Consider the following 11442-nt stretch of genomic DNA (forward strand, 5'->3'; position numbering starts at 1 on the left):
CTCTAAGTGAGAAAGAAGGAGAGGGCAAAAAAATCCCAAAAATAAATAAAAAAGAATAAAAAAATAATTAATTGGGTATTAGGGAAATAATCTCTTAGAGTGTTTGGGTAAGTGGGCAATCTCTTAGAGTGTTTGGGCAAGTGGGGTTAATTAACTCCAAAATTGGGTAAATGATCATTTCCCCTTATAAAATACAGAACGCGTATAATATGTAAAAAATTCATACGTGTTTTAGTGAATCTGAATTGGGGAGAATGAATGTGTATTTCATTGATAATATGAGTCTCTTTATATAGAGTATTACAAAATACAGAATCTGAATTCTATAATGAAACGTAATCTTACATTGAATGAAATATGTTGTAGATGATAACTTAAACAAGTTACTAGAGTTTGGGCCAGACGCATAGAATTATTTGGACATTTTATCAAATAGTTTCTAAAAAATCGACAAAATATTTTTAAAATCAATTAATTAATCTTCAAATTTTAAAATATTAATATTTTTATTCAATAATATGTGTAAAATACAAAAAATATATATATATAAAAATATGTATAGTACCTATAATTATGGCTTAAAAATACAAAAAAATTAACAAATCTTTGAAAAAAAAATCAATACATATTTTATTTACGTATTATACGGAAAATTACTCTTTATTGTCTTTTTTCTGTCCTCTGGTTATTCTGACCTGGTTTTCTCATCCTCTCACCTACCGTATTGACACTCAAGGAATTACCACATTTGACAATTGGTTGTTGGCGCTGTTCAATTCTGACAATGGTTTAGCTCTGGATGATGCTCATTTCCCCACCCATGTTGCTTTCCTCCTGTGGTATATTTGGAAATACAGGTGTAATCTCATTTTCAAGCAAGTTCCTTATAATCCTTCGATTGTCGCTTCCCTAGCCTTCGCTGCATCAGGGGAATTCCTTCAGATCCCTCCCAAGCTGCTCCGCCCACGACACTCTTGCGTCGCTGATCTGTCTACCAAGGAGACCCATTGGTCTGCCCCTCAATGTGGTTCTCTTAAAATTAATACGGATGCGGCTTGGGATGAAGATTCGCACTCTTGTGGTTTGGCGGTGGTGATTCGTGATCCATCTGGAATCATTGTGGGGGGCTCCTCCAGGTTTGACTTCTCTTCCTTTCCTTTGGCTGCTGAAGCTATGGCTATTGAGCTTGGCCTCATCGCAGCCTCCTCCCTCTCCCTCTCTTCTCTACTGCTGGAATCTGATTCATTAACTCTGATTTCGGCTCTGCAAAATCCCCTTTCTACGGTGGGCTGGACGGCTTCCCCAATTGTTGCTCGTATACGAGCTCTTGCCGGCCGCTTCCATCGTGTTAACTGGCGTTGGGTCAGTAGAAAAGCCAACGGTGCTGCTGATCTTGTGGCTTCCATGGCTTTACGCAGGGTGTGTCCTGTTGATTGGTACTCCAATCCTCCCCCCTCCCTTATGCGTATTTTGCTCTTCGATGCTGCGGCCCCCCCTCCCTAGCTGTGCCTTTGGAGTTTTCTTGCTTTCTTTGTTTCTTTCCTTTGTTCGTTCCCTCTGTAATGTTTCTTCAATGCCAAAAAAAAAAAAAAAAAAAAACTTTCTTAAATCATTTTGGAAGCCCATTAAAAATGCTCTTATTGTCACGTTTTAAATTTCTTAAATCATTTAGGAAGTCCATTAGTCGCGACCACCCAAAGGTCGAACATTTAATCCACTTAACCCTCTAAATAGAGCCGACCTGATCACTTTTCTTTCACCTTGTCTCTTAAGTTCTAGGGTTTTGCAGAGAGCCAAGAATGGATCACAAGGTTCGATAACTGGTCGACACGGTAGAACGCTATGGATCTCAGCTCAACCAAATCAGTCAGCAATTGACCGTCATGAACCAAAACCTTAACCGTATGATTGGTGATCAAGAAGGCTTCAAGGAAGCCCCTCAAGCTCAATCTCCCCCGCCAAAACCAAAGAAACAACAAAACCCTAAACACCTTGATCCGGATCAAGTAAATTACATAACTTTTCCTTACATCGAGGTCGAATTTCCTAGCTTCAGCGGGAAAGACCCGGACTACTGGGCCCTTGAAGCAGAAAAGTTCTGCGAGTTCTATCTTATCCCATTCGAAGAAGCAATCCGAATCGCTGGGGTCACATTTAAAGGAGAAGCACGAGATTGGTATAGGGTGATGAAGAGAATCAAATCGAAACCATGGAGCGATTGGGAGGAGTTAAAGGCAGATCTTTATGCTAGATTCGGCTGCCAAGAAGTGAAAGAACCGGAAATCGCTATGTGTAATCTCCAACAAACAGGTAGTGTTATGGATTACGACAAGAAATATTTGAGGATTGTGAATCAGATTGAAGCATTGCCACAGAAGTTTCTGCTCAAAGTGTATGTCAATGGGTTGAGTGAAGACATTAGGGATTATGTTATGTTAGCTAAGCCCAAAGATGTCGACGCTGCATTTCTGTTGGCCAGGGATTATGAATGGAGATTGGGGAAGTTCCATTCATGATGAACTTGCTTGAATTGGTTTCATTATGTTCTTGAATTGTAGTAGGTTTTAGTAGGTTAGGTGATCAAATAAGAGGTTCAAGGTGTTCATTAAGACAAATGTGATGAAATGTTTTTAGTTCCAGCTTTCGATCTAAACGAGAATTGGGGTCTTGTACTGAAACTGTTTAAGCTACTTGGTGTTTTAGTGCATGCTAAGATCATGTTTATTTTGGAGTGTTATTCTTGATTTTTTTACATGAGAAACGACATTTTTCAAACGACTTGATCGTCCGAAAGCTTGCTCTCACAATACTTTTTATTAGTCTCACGTAATGAATTCAAATTTTGATCATTGTAAGTGTATTATGGGATCCCCTCTGCTTTAGCGTTTAACCTATTGTACCTAAATCTTCTCTCAAATTTCTGACGATGTTCATATTCTTCTAAGAAATTCATTGTCAAATTGCTATGTCTAAGGACTCCCAACGCTTAATAGAATTCATTAACGACATGAATATATGAGAACCTTCAAGGTGAGAAACGCTATTTTCCAAATTACTTAATTCTCACGTAATGAATTCAAATTTTGATCGATCACTAGCGGTCATATAAGTGTCTTATGGAATAGCTTCCTTCATATTTGAAGGAGAGCTCGCGAGTGGTATAAGAAGAGACTGATATCGAAACCATGGAGTGGTTGGGAGGAGTTCAAGGCTGATCTCTATGCGAAATTCGGCTGCCCAGAGGTGAAATTCCCAGAAACTGCGCTGTGTAGTTTGCAACAAACGGGTAGTGTCGAGGATTACAATATGAAATATTCGAAAAATGTGCATCAGATCAAAGGAGGGCCGCAGAAATGTCTGCTCAAAATTTATATCAATGGGTTAATTGAGTGAAAACATTAGGTGTCTTGTTATGGGAGATAAGCCTAAAGATGTTCAGCAAGCATATCTGTTGGCTAGAGATTATGAAATGAAATTATCCTTCCTGTGCCAACTAGGAATAACTCCTAAAACCTTAATCCCTAGACTAATGAGAGTGAATGGGTATCTTGGAGTTACCTTAGCCCATGTGGTCATAGGCACTGTCAGTACTCAGTACCTACAATTTTATTCAGCCTTGGATTGTGAAGAAGGATAATTGTTCCACTATGCCGGAAACTCATTTAGGTGCTTTGAGGCTTGGTGCTAAAGGTAAAGAAATAGATTGTGTGAAGAAGTGTTTGAACCTGCCTTTGCTGTTGAATCTTCATGGGTTTTGCAGTGACTATTATGTGAGGCGAATGTGGGGCTGTGACATTATGCTTGGCGCTGGATGTTTGGAAAGCCTTGGTGACATCAAAGTAAGCCCTGGGAAAGTGGAGTATGTTTGTGATGGGAATTGAAAATGGAGTATGTTTGTGATGGTGTCACTCACCAGCTGCAGTGGAAAACTGTCAACAATTCGAAAAGCATAATTCGCTCTTTAACAGAAGTTATTCGTGTATTTATGTAGAGCTTGAAGTAAGCACTTCTCTTAATCCTAGCTTTCTGGATGAGAATTGGGATCTCATTATGTAGTTATTTAGTTATGAAAAATGTTTAAGCTAACTAGCCTACCTGGTATTATAGTGCAAGGTATGATCAATTTGCAATGAACTTTGAAAGTGTGTTTGCTCGTCATATCTTTGATTTGATCATTGTTGATGCAAAAGGTATTCATGAGTCTAATGCACATATGCATACATGTTTTCAAATTTCACTGCTATATGCTATTGTTGTTTTCTCTCCACCATTATTGCCTTTTCAGAATGGTGGTGCAGACTGCAACTATAATCAGTAATCCACACATGTTAATATTGCTGCCACAGATGTTGCACAGGAAAAGCTGTACTGGTGAATCTGATTCCAAAAATTCTTCTCCGGGGTATTAGCACTCTGGAATTGAGAGCCGTTCCTTTAATTAGTCACAGTTTTTGATGGGCCTCACACATGAGCTAATTCAACGACTTCAATACTTCGTAGCACTATAGAACAAAAAAAAAAAAAATTAGAACACTCCTAATCATATAGTGTTTAGGGTGCAGGCTGTCTGATACATCTTGGACTCACCCTTGAAGGAAGGTTGGGCCTAGCCCATTGATCCAGGCCTTTTTTTTTTTTTTTTTGAAATAGAAGTTTATTGTTATTCAATAACCAACAACCAATAGGCCATAGCTTACAAAACTTACGTAAGAGTTTTGGCAAGAAAATCCGGGAAAACATATCCAAGCTAAAGCAAACTAATTAACATCATTGGGAAGCTCACAAGTAAGCCTATCTAAGAATGACAAAACTTCACCTCCTGCGGGAAGAAATCATTCAACTAACCCTCCCTTACCAATCACGCAATTGTGGTATAAAAGAGAAACTAGAAACGTCATAGAAGACTCATAGAAACTTACTCACCCTTGCACAGGCTTTAACCCCTAAACAGAACAGCTAAGCAATAAACAGCTCCTTCCCATTCGAGTTGGAGCTTAAATCCACACCTGCATTTTTACCTTCCGCCTTCTTAACTCGGCGACCAGATGGACGACCCCTCTTCTTCTTTGGAGCTGGCCCCATCGAAATCAGAACCTCCACCAACTCACCAAGATGGAATTCTGGCTGTATAAATGTCAAACTAGGCTTGAAGATCTTCTTTCTCAAACCCAAATCCACCATTGGGCCTCTATTAGCCCCAAGCCTAGAAGAAGACCCAGCAGCGCCCACACCCACATTAGAGATGTCGCCCGGCCCAAATCTGTGCAGCCCAGTCAAACCTGCGGTCAACCCTAATTCTAAATTAGGGTTTCTCGCCGGTTTTTCTGGAGCAGTCACAGCAGCATCCGGCATCGGTCCATCCACCGCCACCCTATCTCCAGCCATCTCCAACATCAAGCCTAGCTCTGCCGGCCCCATAGGGAGCATCTCCGGCCCCGTCACCGCTGCCACAAAAGCCCGATTGCAGGCCATTTCGGTCCGACACCGCCTCCAGAGCCACCGCTGTCCCTTCAAGTCCTTTGTCACAACCATCCTGTCCATGGATGAAGAACCCGCACCTCTTGCAGATCCCATGGCACTTTTCGTACCTAAACTCCAGAGCCACCGCCACCTCCGGTGAAAAGTTGTACGTGAGCTGAAGTCGTACATCATGGATCACCTGAATCCTCTTAATCGGATCCTTCCTCACCATTGCCGCTTGATCAAACCGTACAAACTGCCCCAAATCATTTCCAACTAAGGTTAGGGCTCGTTCATTATGCATAACAATACGTAGCCCCGTCACCACCACCCAAACCTCAAGGTAGCGCAACGGTACCTCATCCACAACACGAACACCATCGTAATCCGCCACCAACAACATTGAATTGTTATAAAACCAAGGGCAGCCATTGAGGACATGGGTCTTCGCCTCCTGCTCCTTGAACTAGAAAACGAAAATACCTCCCTCCTCCTGCCAGATCAAAACACGTTCTTTCAATCTCCAAACACCAGAGATCGCCGCCGAGAATGATGATATCACCACGCGCTTCGGAGATAGCAGACATCCACATAGATAAAAGAAAGGATCATGGATCGCCTCGCCACCCCCAATCAGATTCGCCACAGCCGCCTCGGTTCGTACATGATTAGCCACCGCTTCTCCCGCCGCCATGGCAGCCTAAACTCGATCAGTTTCTTCGCTAGAGGGAAACCCTAGCAGAGAGAAAAGTCGACTAATCCAACCTAGCCTACTATAATAAGTTGAGGGAGAATCCACCCAATTCAACAAAGAACAAGTAAATCCACAGCTAATTAGAACAATTAAATTCAAATTACCAAAATGCTAAACGATTTTTCTTCTTCTTTTACATGCGCAATTTTGATACCAAAATGTCTTCTTGCATTTTCTACCGCCGAGTTGAGTGAGGATGCTTCTCACTTTCTGGCATATTCTAAAAGAGTAGTGCCTATAATATATAGTGGAGTCTGCTGACAAAGAAAGAAGTGGGAATCTGAATATTCAAGTGTATGATAAGAAATGAAAAATCAGAGACTACTTCAAAATATTCTACTGAACAATTAGTTGTATATTCAAGAACCCTGGACTCAAAAATCAGAATGTGGAGTACAAGTGCATAACGATCGACATCCTGATATGTCAGACCATGTAAAAGCATGCACATTATAAAAATTGCAATTTTTTTTTTCTTGACTGATAAAAAATTGGGTTAGAAAGATACTAGTAAATGGGAAATAGAGTACACTTTCATTATAAAAATGTGGCACCATGTGAGCTGAGTTTTCTTTGATCCTGCAATCTCTCACATTTTCTTACCGAGGTCGTAAGGTTAAACTGAGAATTAAGGTCGGTTCGGTTCGGTTCAAGGTGTGTTGCAACTTGCATATGGTGTTGCTTCATTTAAGCTTCAAAGTGGGAGTTTTGAGAACCACATTATTTCGAGCCTTCATTTCTCAATATGTGGTGAGCTTCCTTGTCAATATACAGTGAGGTTGGTGAGCCAATTAGTGCTTCATTGAAAGCTCTACGCTAACTGAAGACTATATAGTACCAACCTTATCAAGGTGGACCAGAGAACTATATAATGGAGTCTGCAACTTTTGCAGAGATATCCCAGTTATGTTTTGTTCCCTTCAAGTCCTCCATAAGTAAGCAAATTGCAAGAACCACTATATAGCCGTTAAGCTCGAGCTCTAAAGTTTAAACGGCTTATGTAGTTATCATATGCATAATAATTATTCCATGATTATCTGTCAAATGTCATGTCACACTTCGAATTACAGTGAAAGTAGATCTATCCACACTTTCATCTAACCTTGGCATGGTGTTTACGTTTCAGATCTAACAACGACTAGCTCAAGAAACTACCAAGGTTCAATCATTATAATATATATGTACACCCTAGCTAGCACAGAGTGGGGCACAATAATCACAAAGAACCCAACACAAGAAACAAAATGATAATAATTAAGAGAGAAATATAACCTTAATACCAATGAGTGCCAAATACTCATCAAATTAATACACTAGCTAGCAGTACACTCAGATTAGATCTAATTTACAAAAACCGAAGATAGTTGAAGACACAAAGATATGCTTCCATAGTCCAACTAGCAACACCACCCAAAAGGAATCAAAAGCCCCTGCACTTTTGCCCCATAGATCATAGTAGGATGGAGATAGAAAACAAAAACTTAGCAAGGCTGTCCCTAAATGAACACCTATAATCAACAGCAGCATCACATGCATATACCACTGCATATTGAAATATAGCATCATCTCGGATATCCAGCCCTACCCCACCTCTTAAGTTTTCATATCAACCCCACCAAAGCATCAAGCTTGAAAAGAATAAGGTTACGGAAGAAGAGAACAAACTAGTAGTGTCAATGAGTCTAATCCCAGCACTGTCATCCGTGATGCCAGCTCCAGATGGCCCTACTCCGAATACTCCAGGAGTTGCAGTGTAAGGAGTGGCACCGGTGGTTGTCCCAGTGGTTGTTCCGGTGGTTGTTCCGGTGGTTGTTGGTGTTGTGTTGGTGCTTGTGGGTGTTGTGCCGGTGGTTGGGGTGGTCGTGCCGGTGGTTGGGGTGGTCGTGCCGGTACTTGGGGTGGTTGTGCCGGTACTTGGAGTCGTACTGCCGGAAGAGCTGAATGAAAGAAAGGAAACAGCGTTTATTACAACAACCACAAAAAGTAAAATTGCCAAAATGCAAGTAGAAAGCCCATGAACATCAGAAGCATAGTAACTGAAACCAATATTATATTGTGGAATAGAAACTATCTGGCATTATTATTTCTCCTCTTCAAAGTACAGGTCCTATTCCTCAATCTTGGATATGTAATTATGGCCCCACATGATCATGTTAACTAACTCTAGTATCTTAGGTCATTTGCCAGAACTTAACAAATATATTGATATATTTCCTAAATCCTCGCAGCTTCAGAGTATCAATATACAAGTCATGCCATTCTTAAATCATTTTCAGCCATGAAGATATACAAATACAGTTTATGACAATATGTTTTGGATGAATATCTCCATCATGTAATGGAACAAGTATGGCATTGCAGATGCAGATATATTCTAATTTCCTAAAGCCTTATAGAGATGCTGGCAAAGCAAGCTTTGAGCTTTATTAGAATTATAGGACTTGCAGACTCGCAGTGGACTCAAAGATTATCATATCATTCCCTTACAAGATCAGGCACTTCTATTAAAAGACTATTATGTTCATATCATTACATTACAATGAAACTATTTTGACTTCCGAAATATCAATGTATTGATATCCTATCCATCAAAGCACCTTATGTTGTTGGGAGGTGATAATTAATTAAAGTGTATGAATCTTGCAATATGCCAGTCAAATTAGTTGATTACAGTCAAAGACTTTAAACCACATAAGCATACTTGTGCTGTGTGAGGTGTGAAAACTACATCGGTCACTGCTAAGTAGATTAAGGCATAGCCTCAAAGGTCATCCTAGAAAGCTTTTTAATCAAGGAAAGCAAAAGTATTTGCTAGAGTTTCGTTAAAGTATAAGATGCATGCATCAAAGGAAGACAAAAACAAAAAACAAAAAGTTTTAACTATATATTTTGAAACCAAGATAATTTTTTTATTCATTTTTATCTTAGGAAAAAAAAAAAAAAAAAAAAAAAAAGGTAAAAGTGAGTTTAGAGGAGTACTCCCGTAAATACGGCGGACTGGGACTACACATACAGGCACAACCGTCGAGAATTCAAAAGTTGGCTCACATCTCAAAAAGTTTGCCAATCCCCAAAGCTTTTTTTATCATATAATCAGAATACTTGTCCCACTATGAAAGTTGTACTATGCTTTTTATAAGGGACAAAGTTTTGCCCATCACAATGTAGACAAAAACCCTTTCACCACAGTGCATGGTGGCCATTACTTTTGAATTTTTGACCATGGGTCAGATCCCACAATGTAAATACGGCATTGTATGTTTACCCAAAAGCAAATAAAGGTCCTATCATAGTTGAATGAACAAAGGACCAGTTTGTAATTTTGGGGGAAGTAAGAAGTTACCCTTTGCACTGTTCAATTCAGAAAGACTAAACCTTTTAGGAAAAAAGCATTGGATCCCAGCTATTTGTAGCACCTTTTGTAGAAATGAGGAGCTCAGAATTATTACACACAATGAAGGAGCTCCCCCACCAATAATTGAGGGGGAAGTGGTCAGGGACATCATCATGCAATACAATACTAGTCAAAATACTCACGACTCAATTCAGATTGGGGAAAAAGGGGTGAAACCGTAAAAGGAAGAGGAGTGTATTGGTTGTTTATCATGAGCTAATTGACGTAACCAGAACCAAAAATAATTTAAAGTAATTATCATTCTTTCAGAAAGCACCGTTTTTCAATGATAAAAGCAAAGATGCCTATCCCACCAGGAGAAATATTTGAATAAAAGGAAAGCTCTTTAGTTTAGAGGCCCCAACACTACCACAGAAGACAAAGGTAAACTACCTAAGCTTCGGCCCTTACCTTAAATACCCAAAAATCAAATCTTGCGAACCTAATATGTGCATAAAAACCCTTCTTTTTTTTTTTAGATGACAATAAAAAAAATTAGTTTCAGCCATATAAACAAAGACTTTGTAGAAATAATGTTGTCCTCCCCATCGGTTCATAACACTCAACTAGAAAGCTAAAGAAGTAAATAGAAGACTCTTAAAGGGTAATGTTGTAGGTATGAGAAGTAAATGCAGATTGCTTCTTGGTAACTTATTGTCTCTTCATTATATTTTGCCTTTCAATCATTTATGAAATGTGTGGTCTTCTTCAAATCAAAATGTGAAAACACTTGGAACAGAGCAAAAGTAATATCCCTGGAAAACATAAAAATGGGTCAAAAATCATACCTGGCGCTAGATGGGAAAACACAACCAGTAACGCCTGTAAATCACCAAAGAACAATGTAAAGAGTTGGTTAATTACCACACTGATCTGAAAAAGAATACGGAAACGGAGTATTAATTGTAGCAATGGAGGCTTACTGGGATCGGATGTAACAGGGGTTGCGGTGCCGGCAAAGTCACAGGTGCCTTGAGCTTGGCCCTTCTTCTGGAAATAGCTGTTGACAGCATAGTCGCAGTGACCTTTAACAGTGTTAGGGTTGTAGCAAGCCCCATTTGGATGTATGGGGTTACAGTCAGCCCCAGCTCCACAGGCATAGTCCAATGTCTTCTGCAATACTGCATCACTCCCACTCTTGCACACACACCAATTGGCACCTAAAATAGTAGTACTCCCACAAAGGAAATTAAAATTAAAAAAGGAATAAACTTTCACAATAAAAAGGTAGAACTTGCACATCTAAATGCAAAAGATCAGATTTTTCTTGTCCTACAGAATAAAGCTGAAAACAAGATTTGGGTAAGAACGAATCTTGTAGAACCAGTTCTAGCACAAGAAAATGTTGGAAATTAAAACAAAAACAAAAAAACAAATAATGGGTAAAATGTCTTCAAATTAAGAACCTATCCAACAAAAAATGTCTTCAAATCTACAAAAGATCCACACATTACTGGTAATGAAAAATATCATACTTTAAAAAAAAAAAAAACTACTTGATTTATGTTTTTTCATGCCTCAAGAAGAAAATAGGGAAAATATATAGAGATGAATATCTAAAGAAGAGCAAAGGGCTTACTTGACTGCCCAGCCATGGCCAAGAAAAGCAAAGCTGCAAAAGCTAGAACACCCATGATTGAGCTGAACAGAGAGCTTTGTGGCAAGTGTTTGAGGAAGCTAACAATAATGGTGGTGAGCTCAAACCAGATAGAGAGAGAGAGAGAGAGAGAGAGAGAAAGAGAGAAGTGGTGTTGGGTAGAGTGAGAGAAATGGGGTTAATATCAAAAGAGAGAGAACTGAATTTGTAAGATAGTGGTGTGATGTGGACAACTTG

At 39.5% G+C, this 11442-nt stretch overlaps 1 protein-coding gene across 1 annotated transcript; it reads right to left on the reverse strand.

Annotated features, from left to right (window-relative positions):
* Nucleotides 1–7459: 7459 nt before the first annotated feature.
* LOC133707428 (PLASMODESMATA CALLOSE-BINDING PROTEIN 3-like) lies at nt 7460–11373 on the reverse strand. Its single transcript, XM_062132995.1, has 4 exons — nt 11188–11373; nt 10532–10768; nt 10397–10430; nt 7460–8151 (listed from the first exon to the last, which is right to left on the reverse strand). The coding sequence occupies exons 1-4, from the start codon at nt 11240–11242 to the stop codon at nt 7821–7823; spliced, it is 657 nt and encodes a 218-aa protein (XP_061988979.1). The 5' UTR covers nt 11243–11373; the 3' UTR covers nt 7460–7820.
* Nucleotides 11374–11442: the final 69 nt, after the last annotated feature.

Source organism: Rosa rugosa, chromosome 4, assembly GCF_958449725.1.
Source record: "Rosa rugosa chromosome 4, drRosRugo1.1, whole genome shotgun sequence".
In the NCBI taxonomy this organism is placed as follows: Eukaryota; Viridiplantae; Streptophyta; class Magnoliopsida; order Rosales; family Rosaceae; genus Rosa; species Rosa rugosa.

Excerpts from the sequence above, each read along its gene's own strand:
- LOC133707428 (XM_062132995.1), bottom strand. The coding sequence starts at position 11,242 with ATGGGTGTTCTAGCTTTTGCAGCTTTGCTTTTCTTGGCCATGGCTGGG. Across the intron at positions 10,769-11,187 it reads GGCCATGGCTGGGCAGTCAA|GTGCCAATTGGTGTGTGTGC; the intron begins GTAAGCCCTTTG and ends CTACTATTTTAG. Across the intron at positions 8,152-10,396 it reads GTTTTCCCATCTAGCGCCAG|CTCTTCCGGCAGTACGACTC; the intron begins GTATGATTTTTG and ends TCTTTCATTCAG.